This window comes from Thalassophryne amazonica, chromosome 20 (assembly GCF_902500255.1).
Source record: "Thalassophryne amazonica chromosome 20, fThaAma1.1, whole genome shotgun sequence".
Lineage (NCBI taxonomy): Eukaryota > Metazoa > Chordata > Actinopteri > Batrachoidiformes > Batrachoididae > Thalassophryne > Thalassophryne amazonica.
The window spans coordinates 45,478,045-45,497,285 of NC_047122.1; the positions used below are offsets into that span (position 1 = coordinate 45,478,045).

Genomic DNA, 19,241 nt, shown 5'->3' on the forward strand with positions numbered 1-19,241 from the left:
CCAGCCATCGGCCATCTTTGTACTCCTCATAGAAGCTGTGTGATGACATGTGTAATGTGAGTGTCCAATTGGAATTGGTTCACATGGCTTTCTAAAATCCAATCGTAGGGCAGATTTACATCACGTGAAAAGCCAATGATCGTCTTCAGGAGTTATGTTACTAGTTGGCCCATTTGAATAGCCCCCTGGGTGCTCCAATGAGTACATCCAGTGCGCCCTGCGCCATTATGCACAGCGATCAGTGAAAGCAGATGGAGCAGACAGAGCCTCTGACAATCTCACGTGCTCAAACAGAGTGTAACTATCAGGATTGCTCAACTAGTTTGCATGTGAATGTTACTGGATAACTCTGTTGCTTTCTCTGCATAAAGCACATGTTTACTATATCAATGGAGCGAGGGGGAGGGCTGCTCCTCAGACTGTAAGGAGCCAAAGTGGGCCAAAGTTTGAAAGCTGCTTTAGGAGCAGCACAGAACAGTCTAAAACACTGTAGAAGTTTGTGTTGTAACCTTTGTGTAATAGCAGACAGAAATTGCTTTGAGATGAAGACAAAAACAAAACATAGACCATTTTGTATATATTGTTCAAAATGTGCATTTTATTGTTTGAACACTTTTGTTGTACAGTCTTTCACACAAGACCTCACATTAACTTTATAAAGTGTCAAAACAGTTGTTTATAGTTTGCTGTGCGTTTTGAATAAATGTGTGGAAAATTATTTTCCGCTTTACTTTTTTATTTTTGATTGTAAACCTTTTATTACACTTATAAAACACAACAAAAGCATATATATTATGAAAGCACAGCTTGTCCTGAAAAAAAGACATAAAACTTGATTGTGGGATGCAGAGAGAGCTGTTAACAGCAATAATAAAACATTTATGCCAGGCGAGTGAACTGTCCAAGAAATGCCCTCGGACCCCAGAGGGTTAAGGGACTTTGTCCACCTTTCTTTAGGCAGGTTAGAGGCATTTGTTGTGGTGTTACCGCAGATTCAGTCATGTCTGTGTATTTACATGGGGGATGCATGCGTGCATTAAACGGCGCTGCACCCCACGGCGTTCTACATAAGCGACTTGCAGAGTACTCAGTGCGCACGCGCCAAACTGTAACACCGGTCTGTTGGTGATGGTCTGTATTCCTCTCCTCGTGTGTCTGGGATCACAGTTGTTCTTGAAATCCTCCTGGATCAGCAGCTTATTTGGGTTTGGAGCTTCTGATGCCCGTTTTCAGGTTCTCCCTGTTAGAGGTGTCAGCCTCTGCATCACTGGATCTAAAGTGGTGTCACATGCTGGATTCAACCTTCCTGATTTACCTGAGGAACCTATCCATTAAAATGTCAATTGAATCAGGCTAATGTCCTGTCAGATTTGCGTGCTGTTTGAACCCACTCCTCCCAGTTTCTGCTGAACATGAAGGTGTTTTGGCACTGCCCCGTACCCTTTTGAATGTTTCCAAGAAACACAGCAACTGCTGCCTGCACTGTGTTGTGCTGTTATTTTACCTTTGTCTTCTTGTTCTTCTTCTTTTCCTAAGCCTGTATTCCCGCTTTTGCAGGGTCGGCTGCCTTGGTCTTTGTCCTCCAGGTTTTCCTGTCCTGGGCCTCCTCCTGTCTCACTCCGAAGTGGGTCATATCTTCCTTGATGCAATCCATCCATCTTTTACGAGGTCATCCTCGGGGTCTCCTTCCCGGTATGCTTGCTTCCCATACCTTCTTAACTGGGTTCTCCTCTTCCATCCTGGCTACATGGCCATACCACCTTAACCGTATCTCTCTAACTTTCTCATTTATGGTGTTTATTTGTAGCTCTCTTCTGATGTCTTCACTCCTCTCTCGATCTCTCAATGTCACTCCCTTGATTCTCCTAAGTATTCTCATCTCAGTTGACTCTAGGATTCTCTCTTCCTTTTTTCCCATGGTCCAGACCTCCACTCCATACAGTAGTACTGATCTTATGATTGGGTTTGGAGATTCTGATGCCCGTTTTCAGGTTCTCCCTGTTAGAGGTGTCAGCCTCTGCATCTGCTACTAGCTCTTAGCCGATTTAGCATGGCGGCTTCTCCTGTCTCTCCCGCACTTTTCTGCTCTGGGTGTGAAATGTTTAGTTATTCCTCGGCCTCCTTTAGCAGTAATGGTACTTGTAATAAGTGTAGCTTATTCATAGCTTTTGAGGCCAGGCTGGGCAAATTAGAGACTCGGCTCCGCACCATGGAAAATTCTACAGCTAGCCAGGCCCCTGTAGTCGGTGCGGACCAAGGTAGCTTAGCCACCGTTAGTTTCCTTCCAGCAGATCCTGAGCAGCCGGGAAAGCAGGCCGACTGGGTGACTGTGAGGAGGAAGCGTAGTCCTAAACAGAAGCCCCGTGTACACCGCCAACCCGTTCACATTTCTAATCGTTTTTCCCCACTCTGCGACACACCCGCCGAGGATCAAACTCTGGTTATTGGCGACTCTGTTTTGAGAAATGTGAAGTTAGCGACACCAGCAACCATAGTCAATTGTCTTCCGGGGGCCAGAGGAGGCAACATTGAAGGAAATTTGAAACTGCTGGCTAAGGCTAAGCGTAAATTTGGTAAGATTGTAATTCACGTCGGCAGTAATGACACCTGGTTACGCCAATCGGAGGTTACTAAAATTAACATTGAATCGGTGTGTAACTTTGCAAAAACAATGTCGGACTCTGTAGTTTTCTCTGGGCCCCTCCCCAATCGGACCGGGAGTGACATGTTTAGCCGCATGTTCTCCTTGAATTGCTGGCTGTCTGAGTGGTGTCCAAAAAATGAGGTGGGCTTCATAGATAATTGGCAAAGCTTCTGGGGAAAACCTGGTCTTGGTAGGAGAGATGGCATCCATCCCACTTTGGATGGAGCAGCTCTCATTTCTAGAAATCTGGCCAATTCTCTTAAATCCTCCAAACCGTGACTATCCAGGATTGGGACCAGGAAGCAGAGTTGTAGTCTTACACACCTCTCTGCAGCTTCTCTCCCCCTGCCATCCCCTCATTACCCCATCCCTGTAGAGATGGTGCCTGCTCCCAGACCACCAATAACCAGCAAAAATCTATTTAAGCATAAAAAAAAAATAAATAAAAAAAATATATAGCACCTTCAACTGCACCACAGAATAAAAGTTAAATGTGGTCTATTAAACATTAGGTCTCTCTCTTCTAAGTCCCTGTTAGTAAATTATATAATTGAGCAACATATTGATTTATTCTGCCTTACAGAAACCTGGTTACAGCAGGATGAATGTTAGTTTAAATGAGTCAACACCCCCGAGTTACACTAACTGTCAGAATGCTTGAAGCACGGGCCGAGGGGGAGGATTAGCAGCAATCTTCCATTCCAGCTTATTAATTAATCAAAAATCCAGACAGAGCTTTAATTCATTTGAAAGCTTGACTCTTAGTCTTGTCCATCCAAATTGGAAGTCCCAAAAACCAGTTATTTGTTATCTATCGTCCACCTGGTCGTTACTGTGAGTTTCTCTGTGAATTTTCAGACCTTTTGTCTGACTTGGTGCTTAGCTCAGATAAGATAATTATAGTGGGCGATTTTAACATCCACACAGATGCTGAGAATGACAGCCTCAACACTGCATTTAATCTATTAGACTCAGTTGACTTTGCTCAAAATGTAAATGAGTCCACCCACCACTTTAATCATATCTTAGATCTTGTTCTGACTTATGGTATGGAAATTGAAGACTTAACAGTATTCCCTGAAAACTCCCTTCTGTCTGATCATTTCTTAACATTTACATTTACTCTGATGGACTACCCAGCAGTGGGGAATAAGTTTCATTACACTAGAAGTCTTTCAGAAAGCGCTGTAACTAGGTTTAAGGATATGATTCCTTCTTTATGTTCTCTAATGCCATATACCAACACAGTGCAGAGTAGCTACCTAAACTCTGTAAGTGAGAGAGTATCTCATCAATAGTTTTACATCCTCATTGAAGACAACTTTGGATGCTGTACCTCCTCTGAAAAAGAGAGCTTTAAATCAGAAGTGCCTGACTCCGTGGTATAACTCACAAACTCGCAGCTTAAAGCAGATAACCCGTAAGTTGGAGAGGAAATGGCGTCTCACTAATTTAGAAGATCTTCACTTAGCCTGGAAAAAGTCTGTTGCTCTATAAAAAAGCCCTCCGTAAAGCTAGGACATCTTACTACTCATCACTAATTGAAGAAAATAAGAACAACCCCAGGTTTCTTTTCAGCACTGTAGCCAGGCTGACAAAGAGTCAGAGCTCTATTGAGCCGAGTATTCCTTTAACTTTAACTAGTAATGACTTCATGACTTTCTTTGCTAATAAAATTTTAACTATTAGAGAAAAAATTACTCATAACATCCCAAAGACGTATCGTTATCTTTGGCTGCTTTCAGTGATGCCGGTATTTGGTTAGACTCTTTCTCTCCGATTGTTCTGTCTGAGTTATTTTCATTAGTTACTTCCTCCAAACCATCAACATGTCTATTAGACCCCATTCCTACCAGGCTGCTCAAGGAAGCCCTACCATTAATTAATGCTTTGATCTTAAATATGATCATTCTATCTTTATTAGTTGGCTATGTACCACAGGCTTTTAAGGTGGCAGTAATTAAACCATTACTTAAAAAGCCATCACTTGACTCAGCTATCTTAGCTAATTATAGGCCAGTCTCCAACCTTCCTTTTCTCTCAAAAATTCTTGAAAGGGTAGTTGTAAAACAGCTAACTGATCATCCACAGAGGAATGGTCTATTTGAAGAGTTTGTCAGGTTTTAGAATTCATCATAGTACAGAAACAGTATTAGTGAAGGTTACAAATGATCTTCTTATGGCCTCAGACAGTGGACTCATGTCTGTGCTTGTTCTGTTAGACCTCAGTGCTGCTTTTGATACTGTTGACCATAAAATTGTATTACAGAGATTAGAGCATGCCATAGGTATTAAAGGTACTGCACTGTGGTGGTTTGAATCATATTTATCTAATAGATTACAAGTTGTTCATGTAAATGGGGAATCTTCTTCACAGACTAAGGTTAATTATGGAGTTCCACAAGGTTCTGTGCTAGAACCAATTTTATTCACTTTATACATGTTTCCCTTAGGCAGTATTATTAGACAGCATTGCTTAAATTTTCATTGTTATGCAGATGATACCCAGCTTTATCTATCCATGAAGCCAGAGGACACACACCAATTAGCTAAACTGCAGGATTGTCTTACAGACATAAAGACATGGATGACCTCTAATTTCCTGCTTTTAAACTCAGATAAAACTGAAGTTATTGTACTTGGCCCCACAAATCTTAGAAACATCGTGTCTAACCAGATCCTTACTCTGGATGGCATTACCCTGACCTCTAGTAATACTGTGAGAAATCTTGGAGTCATTTTTGATCAGGATATGTCCTTCAAAGCGCATATTAAGCAAATATGTAGGACTGCTTTTTGGCATTTGCGCAATATCTCTAAAATTAGAAAGGTCTTGTCTCAAAGTGATGCTGAAAAACTAATTCATGCATTTATTTCCTCTAGGCTGGACTATTGTAATTCATTATCAGGTTGTCCTAAAAGTTCCCTGAAAAGCCTTCAGTTAATTCAAAATGCTGCAGCTAGAGTGCTAACAGGGAGTAGGAGAGCATATCTCACCCATATTGGCCTCTCTTCATTGGCTTCCTGTTAATTCTAGAATAGAATTTAAAATTATTCTTCTTACTTATAAGGTTTTGAATAATCAGGTTCCATCTTATCTTAGGGACCTCATAGTACCATATCACCCCAATAGAGCGCTTCGGTCTCAGACTGCAGGCTTACTTGTAGTTCCTAGGGTTTGTAAGAGTAGAATGGGAGGCAGAGCCTTCAGCTTTCAGGCTCCTCTCCTCTGGAACCAGCTCTCAATTCAGATCAGGGAGACGGACACCCTCTCTACTTTTAAGATTAGGCTTAAAACGTTCCTTTTTGCTAAAGCTTATAGTTAGGGTTGGATCAGGTGACCCTGAACCATCCCTTAGTTATGCTGCTATAGACTTAGACTGCTGGGGGGTTCCCATGATGCACTGAGTGTTTCTTTCTCTTTTTGCTCTGTATGCACCACTCTGCATTTAATCATTAGTGATTGATCTCTGCTCCCCTCCACAGCATGTCTTTTTCCTGGTTCTCTCCCTCAGCCCCAAACAGTCCCAGCAGAAGACTGCCCCTCCCTGAGCCTGGTTCTGCTGGAGGTTTCTTCCTGTTAAAAGGGAGTTTTTCCTTCCCACTGTTGCCAAGTGCTTGCTCACAGGGGGTCGTTTTGACCGTTGGGGTTTTTCCGTAATTATTGTATGGCCTTACAATATAAGGCGCCTTGGGGCAACTGTTTATTTGGTGCTATATAAATAAAATTGATTGAATTGATTGATGATGGTGTTGTACAGTTTGACCTTCAGTCTTCTTGGCATCCTTTTGTCGTTGATGACTCCGGACAACTCTCTCTACTTGGCCCAAGCTGCTGACACTCTTGCTCTGATTGTACATTTGGTTCCTCCATTCTCTGGTACTCCCAGGTACTTAAACTCCCTGACCTGCTTCAGGGTTGTGTTGTTTCTGTCTCTGATGTTGCTTGATTCACATCTCATCCTTGTTTGAGGCAGCTGATGTGTCTGGTAACGTCTGTGCGTTCATCATGCCAAAAGATTTTCTCTTGGGTCTTACCGACACACAGAAGTAGAGAATGGACTGGGAGATGAGCTGGAAGAGCAGCGTGTTGTTCCATTGCAGCACGAACTGGTAATGGTGCTGCAGACTGAGGGAAAATGGGAATCCTCTCCTTGCAGTGGAAAGTCTCTAGATTTAGCTCTGCTTATGTAACCACTTTGATGGATTTTCTCTGTTGCTGCAGCAGCGCATACTGATGGCTGCTTATCTGGTGAGATTGTGACCTCCTGTGTTGAACCCCAACATCAAAGGCAGTGTGTCATTAAATTAATCCAACAAAAGTTGTCTTAGATTTTGCTACCAAGAATTAAGTTTTCCAAAAGATGAGGTGAGGCAGCGGAGAATCTTTGTCCTTAATGGTTCATTGCACGTGCGTCATTTTAGTTGTTGCCAGTCTCATGGATTTGTGACTGGTTTGTGCATTTCCAAAACAAACAGGTTGATTGTGCTGGTGTGTCACTCCTCTGGGTTTCTCCTCATGTCCTGCTGGATGACCTATGATACAGATTAGAGCTCTAGTCTGTATCATGAGATTTTGCAGGGATTTTCTTTGTTTGTGCTGTTTTCACATTGTGAAGAAAACTGCCAATGTTTGAAAAGAAATGTTTGGTATTTGCCAAATGAATTCTAAGTGTGAGAAACGGGAAGTTGTTGCAGATTCTTTAAAGAATCTGCATTATATTGACTTGGCTTTGACTGTGCTGTACATGATTTTATTTGAAACTTAAGGTGCTTTATCTCTAAAGGTTATTTGTGAATTTACAGTCAATTTCCACATTTTTATACCAGATTCCCACAGTGCTGCTTCTGACACTGTTTTTGCCATTAAGTGACTTTAACAAATTATTGGTTCTCTGCAAGAACCACAGCAAAAGATCATAAGCTCAAGGATTTATTTATTTATTTTTTTTTACTTCAGGCAATAAGATGCTATGTGCAACCTGCACACAGAACCAAAAAAAAAAAAAAAAAAAATCAGTGTTGCAGATCCATTTGTTTGAATTGATAATTCTCGGTTATGGAAGTCTTAGAATTTTCATTTCATACTTTATTTTTTTTGCTTGAATTCCTAAGCAGTGTTTGTAAATGTAGATGATTTTCTCTAACCTCTGGGGTTGGCTAAGACACCAGTGAAGGAGATGTTTGTTTTACACCTCCCTAACAGTCTGTATCTGAAACTCAGCTGTGGTTTTTCTGGATCTTTCCCACCTGTTTGTTTTCCTCATTCGCCTGAGTCATAAGTCTTCAAATGAAGTTTTGATGAACTAGGAAGTCAAGATCCCCCCGCCTTTTGTTGCCCTCCCACTTATTTGATCTTTGTAAACCTTAAACAGCAGCAACCTAGAAGATGGTTAATTATTAGTCATTTCTGTGTTGGCAGAGAAATTCAATTTAAACTGTAACTGGTGGTTAGTTGAAGAGGTGGTGACCTGGAGGTTCGAGAAGCATGTAGCCAAAGGATTGTTCCCCGATCCAACAGGGCGGCCACTAAGGGGCTCTTGAGAAGTTCCTTAATCTCTCATTTGTTCCTGGTGTTCTGTTGGGCTTTTTCCATTGCATCTTGAAGATGGCATGTGTTCCTCACCTATAACTCCAGACTTGTCAAACTACTTGGAGTAGATGAGTGCAGAAATACATTGATTTGCTATCTTGTACAAAAGCTGAAATGATTAATTTCTAGGTTTTGGGAGCTTAGGCATTTACACTGTAAAATGCAGTGAACAGACAGATAAATGAGTCCTTCTCCTTCAGATTGGGCTCATGATTACAGAAAAACAATAAATGCTATAATTTTGGGCACCTCCAAATGAAATGGCATAACAAGGACAAATGCATTAAAACCTGGTGAACTTGAATGCCAAAGATCATTCAAAAAGGCAGTCTTGTGTTATTTATACCTGGGGATGTCTGACCGGATCTCAAAGATCACTACTTGGTATGATCAAGGCATCTTTTTGATTGCTCAGTATTGGATTTGTTAAACAAGTCTCACCCTAATCGGTCTGTAGTCCATTTTCCTAAGAGGACACATTAACATAGCTGATGGCTGCTGCTCTGTTGAATGCATGCTCGCACACAAACAGTGCCACGGCACGTATCTACCTGTGCGATCTACATACATACATATTTTGATGGACTAGTGAACTGGAAGTTTGTATTGCTATAGAAAAATGGGAGCTTAAGTAGATTTTTCATGGATGGTTGTATGAGGCTGTGTTTGAAGGTGGGATGCAGAAAGAGGTGTACTTGCGTTATACTGTATTATTATTTGAATATAGTATTTCATATTTAAAAAAAAAAAATCAGTTTTATTGTCAAGTATATGAAAATAAAAGGATTCCTATTGAGGCATTGTAAGAGAGTAAATTAAACAGAACCTTTAGAATATTTGAAACCCCACCGCCTGAACAGTTTATTTAAACTTGAACGCACAGCAAATAATTTTATTCAGCTTATGTACTTAATGAAACTTTGTACAAATTGTGGGAAAATGTAACATGTTTTTCAGCTTATGTACTTACTGAAACGTACAAATAGGGGGAATTTGTTTTTTTTTTTTTTTTTTAAAAAAAAGGATTTTAGCTAACGTCTCCTCAGTGTTAAGTTAAACTCAGTCGCAAGGAACACTGACAGCATACCTTTCATAGTAAAAGTATTTTCTGTGATGCTGGCATTAAACATTTTATTGTGAAATGATGTGAGCAAAATTAACTATCTGTTGTTTAACTTTGCTACCAGTAACATCAGCGAGCCGCACCATCTTGGAAGTACGAATGTTACAATGTTAATCAAAATAAAGGCTTCAAAATAACATTTTTTGAAATTAATCCCCCAAATTTTCATATTAAAAGATGCACATCATCGTGCCATACACAAGCCATATCAGAACGCTGAGGCCTTTGTGTGAGGTGTGTGTCATGCGCTCGGCGTTTTTTCATTCCAAGGAAAGACGAAACGACTGGAGCAGTGCAACTGCATCAAATTTTGCCAGAAACTGGGCGACAACCAGGTGGAAACCATTCGGATTTTTCAGACAGCTTTTGGTGATGATCCTATGGGCATCACACAGATTAAGGAGCGGTACAACTGGTTTAAAGACGTCCGCACAACAGTGGAGAGCGAGCCGCGTTCCGGTCGGCCATCAACATGCTGAAATGACCAGATCATTTCCAAAGTGAATGCTGTAGTGATGTGGGACCGTCGTGTGACTATCCGAGAAATTGTGGAAGAGGTGGACATAAGCACTTTTCGACACATTCCACTGTGACAGAAGATTTGGCCATGAAAAGAGTTGCAGCGAAATTCATGTCGATGCTTTGGCACGAAGCTGCTGACGGAGCAAAAGCGCCTTTGTGTTGAAGTCTCACAGGACATGCTGTGACATGCCCAGCAATTCCACAATTTCTCGGATAGTCACACGACTGAAAAGCCACCGAAAGCCGCCTGAATCATCCGAATGGTGGAAGAGGTGGGCATCATTTTTCGGAGTCCAGCATGTCCTGTGAGACTTAACACGGTGGCGCTTTTGTTCCGCCATCAGCTTCGTGCCGAAACCATCGGCATGAATTTCGCTGCAACTCTTTTCATGGCCAAATCTTCTGTCACAGTGGAATGTGTCTAAAAAGTGCTGATGTCCACCTCTTCCGCAATTTCTCGGATAGTCACACGATGGTCCCACATCACCACAGTGTTCACTTTGGAAATGATCTGGTCATTTCAGCATGTTGATGGCCACCTGGAGCGCAACTCGCTCTCCACCGTTGTGTGGCCGTCTTTAAACCAGTTGTACCGCTCCTTAATCTGTGTGATGCCCATAGGATCGTCACCGAAAACTGTCTGAATAATCTGAATGGTTTCCACCTGGCTGTCGCCTAGTTTCTGGCAAAATTTGATGCAGTTGCGCTGCTCCAGTCGTTCTGCCATTTCCTTGCAAAGAAAACGACGAGAGACTCCACCCATCCTCACACAAAGGCTACTTACCAGCAAATGACGCAATCGACAAGCGTGAAAAAATTCACACATGCGCACGAAGGTTCAAGGTTGGCTCATTCAAGCACACGTGATTCAAATCCATCAGGTTTTTGAAAAAAATAAAAAGGTCGGATACTTTTCTAACAGACCTCGTATAAATGAAAATAAATTGGAAATTGAAATAAAAACTTGCAGTGTGATTGTGCAAGTGTAGTGCAACTATCTAAGAAAATACAAGTATCTGATCAGGACTGTTTATCAGCAGAAATGATTGCTATCTTGGCCAAAAAAAACAAAACAAAACCCTCGATCAGGACGTCTGTGCTTATATCTCATGGTTGGTAGATGCTGGATGGGTGGTGGAAGTTAGGATCAGATGTGGTTGTCAGTGAGGGAGACGCTGTTTCTGCAGAGATCTGCTGCTTTTCTCTTTAACATCACGCTAAAGAGACATTTTGGTTTTGAACTGAAATATTTGAAGATGCCGCACAGGCTGGCACGTTGTTTGGCATGCACTATAATTTTATTTTTTGTGAGAACCTGTGTGACACGCCCTGTGCTTTGTCACTCAATCATCCCACTGTAGATCCGTCCTGCAGCATGCATGCTGTTAGGATTATAAAGTTACATAATAAGACATGAAGGAATGGGTTATTTATTTTGGTGAAGGATTATCGGCGTGCACACTGAGGGTTATAACTGAAGAATATAGTGCCAGGAGGTGCTTACTGTTGCTGGCACAGAAGGAAAAATTGATTATGAAGCCAGGTGAAACTGGAACTTCCAGGCTTTGATCCAGAAATAAGTCATGTTCAGGCAGTTGCTAACAACAGAAATTCTAAACGCACCACTCGAACATCTTTCAATTTCCCGTAAATTCAAGGTCATTTAGCTCCACTAACATGATGTACCAGTCGAACGGTGTAGATCATCTTATTTTGTCTTTGAACAGCCATGCAGAGAAAACGGAGAGGCTGATAATGATTATAACAGAGTGCAATGAACAACTTCAAATTCCAAATGTCAGTTGTGTAATGATTTTGACCAGCTGCAAAAGCCTGAACCTGCTCCATCAATGCCCATCTCTCCTCTGAGCTAACCTCTGCAACACCACCTGACTCGAGCATAGCCGGCCTTGCCCAGTTCTGTTTGGACAACTCCCTTTTTCAACAATGTGGCTTCTTGCCTTCAGGCATGAGGCCATGTAATGCGGTAATGACTCATTTGAAGTTAGGAGCAAGTGACAGTCACCTTTTAAACCCAATGAAAATGTATTTAATTTTGTTATTAATGCATTTATCAAACACGAAGTCTTGCTATATTGTCATAGAATAAAGAATACTAGAAAATAAAATGGTGTACAGTGAGTTCCCCTGTATGTCATATAAAGGTCAAATATTTCAAAAATCTTACCACTCAGTAATTGTTGTCTAAGATGATAAATAGTATTTCTTGTTGTGAACAATAAAAACAAATAGTTTTGGTAGACTAAGTATGTTGAAAATACAGGCTCCAAAGTAAAAATTCTGAAAAATGTCAGTACAACGTCTAAATTATTACTTTTACAGCCACTTTTCTTCAGACGAATCAGTGTATAGATATGAGAACATTTACAAGTTGCTGAAAATCTGGTTATTTTAAAGCTACAGTGTGCAAGATTTAGTGTCATCTAGTGGTGAGGTTTCAGATTGCATTATGACCATCATTCAGTGTTCTGTTTTTCCTTCACATATCACATTTTCTTTTGTGATGCAGATTCTTGCTGACTTGCCTTCTCTTGCGATGAACAATATGTATGATCCTGCTTTTCACAAAAATGAGGCTCCTTGAATTTGAATAGTCTGCAGAGACAGTCTTGTCTCTTGGGTCCTTGGCCTTTGAAATTGAGACACCTGGGCAGAGCTTCTGAAGTCCTGAGGTTGTTGGACAGAGGTGCTTGGTGATGCTGATACCTTTGCAGGAGAACAAGGGTCCAAGGCTTTAGCGTCCTGGTGCTTCCTGTTTTACTGTATGGTTGTGAGACTTGGTACATAGGTAACTGGTGACGGAACACTAGATGTCTTTTTGAAACACTCTTGGGTATTACTGAAATAACTTTAACTGAACGACTACTCAGGGAGACTAAGATGCACCACATGTCCAAAGTGTTCCCTCACAATGCATTTTGATCCAGCATGCAGGTGCCTCTCTGACTCCAGCGGCTGGAGAAGGCCGAGGTGATGCCAATGCTACTGCAGGTAGATGGCTACTTTCTAGAAGTGGGCAAATACTGGTTGTCTACCTGGGTGATTGCCATCCAGGGCCCAAGGTGGTTTCACAGTGTGGTAGATGCAGTGACCTGATACGTGTACTGACTTTTGCTGCATTGGGTTTCTACTGTGGATTTTGTAGTCTTTGTATTTGATTGCTTATAAGGGGAAGCTACTTGCCAGATTACAATTTATAGTACAGTTGATATCATTCTGAAGGATGTGATATTTCAGTGATATTTCACAGGTGAATACTCACTTACGTTGCATGCTGTTTGTTTGACACTGGAGCTGCCATTCGTTTAAAGAAATGCTTTGACAGTATACAGCGGGTAAAATAAGTATTGAACACATCCCCATTTTTTTTTTCAATAAATATATTTCTAAAGGTCCTATTGACATGACATTTCCACCAGATGTCAGCAACAACCCAAGTAATCCATAGATGCAAAGAAACGAAAAGAAATAAATACAGAAATAAGTTGTGGTTAATAAAACGGAATGACAGTGGGGGAAAATATTGAACACGCTTACTGAAACTTAATACTTCATACAAAAGCCTTTGTTGGTAATGAACGCTTCAAGATGCCTCCTGTTTGGAGAAACTATTCACATGCATTGCTCAGATGATTTTGGTCCATTCTTCCACACTAAATCTTCAAATCTTGTAGGTTCCGTGGACCTCTTCTGTGAACTCTGACCTTTAGTTCTTTCCATACATTTTCTATTGGATTGAAATCAGCTGATTGGCTACGACATTATAGCAGCTTTATTTTCATTCTCTGAAACCAATTGAGCGTTTCCTTGGCTGTGTGTTTGGGATCATTGTCTTGCTGAAATGTCCACCCTCATTTCATCTTCATCATCCTGGTAGATTTATCAAGAATGTCTCTGTACATTTTTCCATTCATTCTTCCTCCAATTATATGACGTTTGCCAGTGCTGGATGCTGAAAAACAGTCCCACACCATGATGTTCCCACCTCCAAACTTCACTGTTGGTCTGGTGTTTTTGGGCTGATAAGCAGTGCCATTTATGGTGAGTATTATTATGGCATCCAAAGAGTTCAGTTTTGGTCTCATCTGACTAGACCACATTCTTCCAGTATTTCACACGCTCATCTCAATGTTGTGCAGCAAACTTTAAATGAGCTTCAACGTGCTTTTTCTTCAGCAGTGGAGTTTTGCATGGTGAGTGTGCATAGAGGCCATGGCAGTTGAGTTAATTGTTTAACTCGGTGGTTTAAGTTCAATTAAGTAAACTGTTTGTTTTCTTTGAAACAATTGTACTTGCTAATTCCATGTCTTTCTGAAGTTCTCCACAAGTGGTCCTTGGCTCTTGGACAACTCTTCTGATCATTCTTTTCAGTCCTCTGTCAGAAATCATGTGAGGAGCACCTGGTCGTGGCCAGTTTATAGTGAAATTGTTCTTTCCACTTCCGGATTATGCCCCCACAGTGCTCACTGGAACATTCAGAAGTTTGTAACCAATGGCATCAGTATGATTTGCAACAATAAGGTTGCAAAGCTCTTGAGAGAGCTCTGCGCTTTTACACATGAGATGTTTCTTGTGTGACACTTTGGTAATGAGACACCTTTTTGTAGGCCATCAGTTGAGGCTGAACTAATGATATTAATTTGCACTGACAAGGGGCAGGACTGCTTTCTAATTACTGATAGATTTAAGCTAGTGTCTTAACATGCCTTTTTGCACATTCCTTTCTTCAGGTGTTCAATACTCTTTTCCTGTCATTTCATATTATTACACATAACTTAATTTATGGACATTTATGGTTCGATTTCTTTGTGTGGATTACTTTGGTTACTGTCAACATCTGGTGAAAAGTTTGTCAGTACCACCTTTAGAAAAATATTTACTGAGAAAAATGGTGACGTGTTCAATACTTATTTTTTTTATTTTTTTTTTTTTACCCACTGTATCTAGTTTCTGGATCTGAAAATATTACAGTGAAACTGAAACATCTTTCTTGTGGTATTTTGAAATGCTTTAAGTTGAAACTGTTTTATAACTTGCATTTAAAACCTAACAAACATGAGAAGAAAGAATGACAATGATATATTCTTACTGCTTTGAGATGTACTATTTCTTTTATACAGTATAAAGCCAAAACCTGGGTTAAATGGACTTCATTTATATAGCACTTTTCCATCTGAATCAGAAGCTCAAATCACTTTACAGTGTTGCCTCACATTCACCCATACACACAGATGTCGGCACGCTACCATGCAAGGTGCTCAACTGCACATCGGGATCAACTTGGAGATTAAAGACCTTGCCCAAGGAGATTAGTGATTTTCTAGTCTGACAGGGATTTGAACTGAGGATCCTCTGGTCTCAAACCCACTACTTTAACCACGAGACCATCAATATTGGGTCATTTTCAGTGCAGATTCTATGGCTTGTGTGTGATGAGAATGAAAATCATTTTCTCTAATGTCCCTCAGGTTATTGATTCGCTTGGCGTGATGATCTACAAAGCGCTGGATTATGGGCTCAAAGAGCATGAGGAACGTGAACTCAGCCCACCACTGGAGCGCCTGATAGACTTGATGACTAACAGTGAAGCAGCCAAGTGCGACCCCTGTCCCGATGAAGGATACGAGGCCACAGAGGAAGAAGATGATGAGGAGGAGGGGGAGGAGGAGCCTGCCTTTGCTACCACAAACACCACAATCAGCCACGTTCGTAGCTACCAAGACATCATTATGGTGGGTGCTTTAGACTTATTTAAAAAGATGAAAGGGCAGAATTTGTTTTTCATTAACTAGTTAAAGTTGCACTTTAAGTTTATTTTTATCTGGACCTTGGCCTTGGATGCCTTGGCCTTGAGGCTTCAAAGCTTTGGTCATCAAGAAAATTCAAGTAATTTCAAGGCATGTAGAGTTGCTGAAGCAGAACCCTTTATGCAAGCCATTATTTTTATGGAAAATAGTGATGAAAGAGAATTTTTATTTATTTATTTTTTTTTTTTTGGTATAGTTTGACCTCAGAAGTTTATATATGCATATATATTGCATATATACATACACATATTAAAGACACTTCAGCCATATTTAAACACAGCTATCAAGATTACAGATTGAATTTAACATTTATGATCTTGTAACAAATTAATCATGGCACATTTTTCTCCACATTTCATATATAAACTTTTATTTGCTTTTTGAAAGGCACAGTACATAATAAACAATCGCATGAATTCAGATCACAGAAAACTAAAAAGGACACCGAATACTACATTTTTAACTAAACAGAAAACCTTCTTGTGTAAGTCTAAAACTTATTCTACAATGAAGTCCCATCATCCATTTCCCCTATCACTTTGAGTATACATTCGCATGATGTGGTTTCCACAGTTGCGTGTAGTTATTCTTCCACATGCGGAACCTTGGTTGTTTTCCAGTGTCTCAAGATGATCCTTAAGACTGTAATGATACTAGTCATAATAACTGAAAAAGTAGACTTTGACAAATTAATCACTTGGGACTTATCCACTAACAAAGACGTGGACTCGAAGGAATCCCAGAGCCATACCGTCCACTCAGAATGTCCAACACTTCAGTCTGGGAGAGTCCAATTCGAGGGCATTCCCAAATACAATGAAGAAACGTTTTGGATGCTATCAGACATTTCCAGCATAAATGATCAGGCATCAGTTTCATTCTGTGTAACCTTACCGGTTCGCCAACATCCTTCTCCCAAAGCCTTTTCATATTAGTACTGTCAGTGCTCATAAAACTACTGGTAATTTTGTAAAACTGTGACGCTGAATGACCCAAATACCTAAGACCGCCATTAATACCATTTTTATAGTTGGAGATCACACAATTTCTTATCCATAAATGTCCACATTTCAAATACAGTTTAGGTACCCAAACAGCATACAGAATCCTACTTTTAATACAGAATCCTACTTTTCCTGGAAACGGCTGCTGTTGTTGAAGTTACTTTCGTAATATGTCACATTTTTGGATAGAAAGGCACAAAGACTCTATTTGAGCCCAAGGGATCAATGACTTGGCTGGGGCCTTGCTAGTTAAAGCCTTGGCCTTGAGGAGGTTAAAGACCTGGACAAATCTCCCAAAATTTCCTGTATAATTTCCTGTATTGTCTGTTGTGTCGGTAGCATGGCCCAAGCAGAGGGTCACCCCTTTGAGTCTGGTCTGCTTGAGGTTTCTTCCTCAAATCATCAGAGGGAGTTGTTCCTTACCACTGTCGCAGTTAAGGTTAGCCCTTACTTGTGTGAAGCACCTTGAGGCAGCTTTGTTGCAATTTGGCACTATATAAATTAAAATAAATTGAAATTGCTTGGGACTTGAGGTTTCCAGCCTTGAACTTGAGAGGTTAAGGGTTACAGACTTGGCCTGGGCTTTGCAGGGTCAAACTTTTGGCCTTAAATTACTGAAACTGACAGTTTACCTGTGAAACTCTAGGGATATGGAATGTTTACACTTTCTTTTTTTTTTTTTTTAAATCGGCTCTGTCATCCTCATGGAATTCTCCTAATGGGGACTTTCATGCTCTGAACTCCCAAAGTACTTGTGGAATGTGAGGCATTTAATTATAGGTGCTGCTATTTGGGGAAGATATGTCGAAATGTTCACAGCCTGAGTCTTTTGGATAATGAACTCTGTGTGATGAGGTTTGCTTTCCATTGTTTCCTTTCTCACCTGGTTGTTTGTCAGTAACTTGTAGAAATTATTCAGCTAACTTTTTAAAAAAATATGTTTCTTAATATAGATGTGTGTGTTTTGCACAAACTGTGTGTAATGTCACTGTGCAGATGTCCTCTTGTGATCTTGTGTGTGTACTCGGTGGACTGGACAAGGAAGAAGACATTATGTGATGTCAGACATTCCTGTGGCTAACCAAGCTCAGCAACAAAAGATGAAATATGTCATTGGTCTGGTTTCATTCTTTGTGATGCTGCAGAAAATATACCTGCGCTTCCATTATTCTGGCAGGCAGTCTTGTTGTAACAGTGCAGTTCCATGAGGAACATAACCTGTGTGATGTTTATGAGCCAAAGCTGCAAAAACTGGATGTTCTGGTTTACATAGTTTCGTATTATACGTACAGTGTGGCTTTTTTCTGAAAACTTCATCTGATTACCACAAGAAGAGAGCAATATGTAGAAAGAAACCATGTCTTTAAATTTCATAATCACCAGATAATTTGTATATTGTCTCTAAAGTAATAACTGTTATGCAACAGTCCTGATAAATCAGGCCATTATGACATTGTGGTCAGTATAAAATGTACAGTATTCGTATATTTAATTAAATGGATTAATACACATGCCCATTTTAGTCATTTTGGTGACATTTTAAGTTCCCCCATAAAACATAGTATACGAATCTCAGTCTGAAGTGGTATCATTTCAGTGAGAATGGGTAGAAGATCAGGAAAAAAGAATAATAACCTGGGAAATTGGTGATTGTACTTCTATCAGCAACTTTGATGACATCATTTTTACCTCTGTTTGTTTGTGAAAAGCCTGGAGCCCACAATTTTTCATATCTTTATGAAATTTTTACTGATGATTCATATCCTGACAGGCAAGAACTGATTCCATTTTCAAGGTCATTGGTCAAGGGGAAAAGTCGGGAAAAACCTTGGGAAAATGAGAAAGCCGTATCTTTAACATTGAACGAATTTTCAAAAATTCATAAAATTTCATATTTGAGAGCATTATGTAGGATGGCATCTTTTATTGACTGACAATGTTTGATCCGGATCTGATCCAGATTACAGATTTTGTGGCCATTTAAATTTAATGTTCAGAACCCCCATTTAATGCATGTTTTACATTATATCTTAATTAAGCGTGCCCCGATCACTCTCATATTTGAAAGTGAGGTGCAGACTGACACTATCACGTGACAAAATTTGATCCGGATCTTGGATTTTGCAGTCATTTGAATTTAATATTGAAAAGCCCATTTGATGTGCATTTTCCATTATATCTCAATCAAAAGTGCCTCAGTCACTCTCACTTGTGACAGTGAGGTGCAAAGTGGCGCTCTCAATGAATAGGCTAAGTTTGATCCTCATCTGATCCGTATTGCAGATTTAGCAGATATTTGATTTTAACATTGAAAAGCCCTTTTGATCTATATTTTAACTTCTAAGCCACTTCTAACAGGACTTTGACCTTGAAAATTTTTTCAAAGGTAAAAATTTGTGGAATTGGAAACTAGTGTTGGTGGAGGTTCGCGCTCCATGAGCGCAGTGCTCTAGTTTCCTAATGTTAGTTTTGTGTTTTATGTATGTTTATCCTATATATTTTTTCTCAATGTGAAATTATATTTTAA

General features: G+C 40.2%; 1 protein-coding gene across 5 annotated transcripts in view; it reads left to right on the forward strand.

The window, feature by feature from the left end:
* spire1a (spire-type actin nucleation factor 1a) overlaps positions 1-19,241 on the forward strand; it is a 63,303-nt gene that overhangs the window by 18,817 nt on the left and 25,245 nt on the right. For all 5 annotated transcript variants that reach the window (XM_034160185.1, XM_034160187.1, XM_034160184.1 and 2 more), the window contains exon 3: positions 15,372-15,635. In XM_034160185.1, the coding sequence (XP_034016076.1) occupies positions 15,372-15,635 (264 nt within the window). The remainder of the gene's footprint in view (positions 1-15,371; positions 15,636-19,241) is intronic.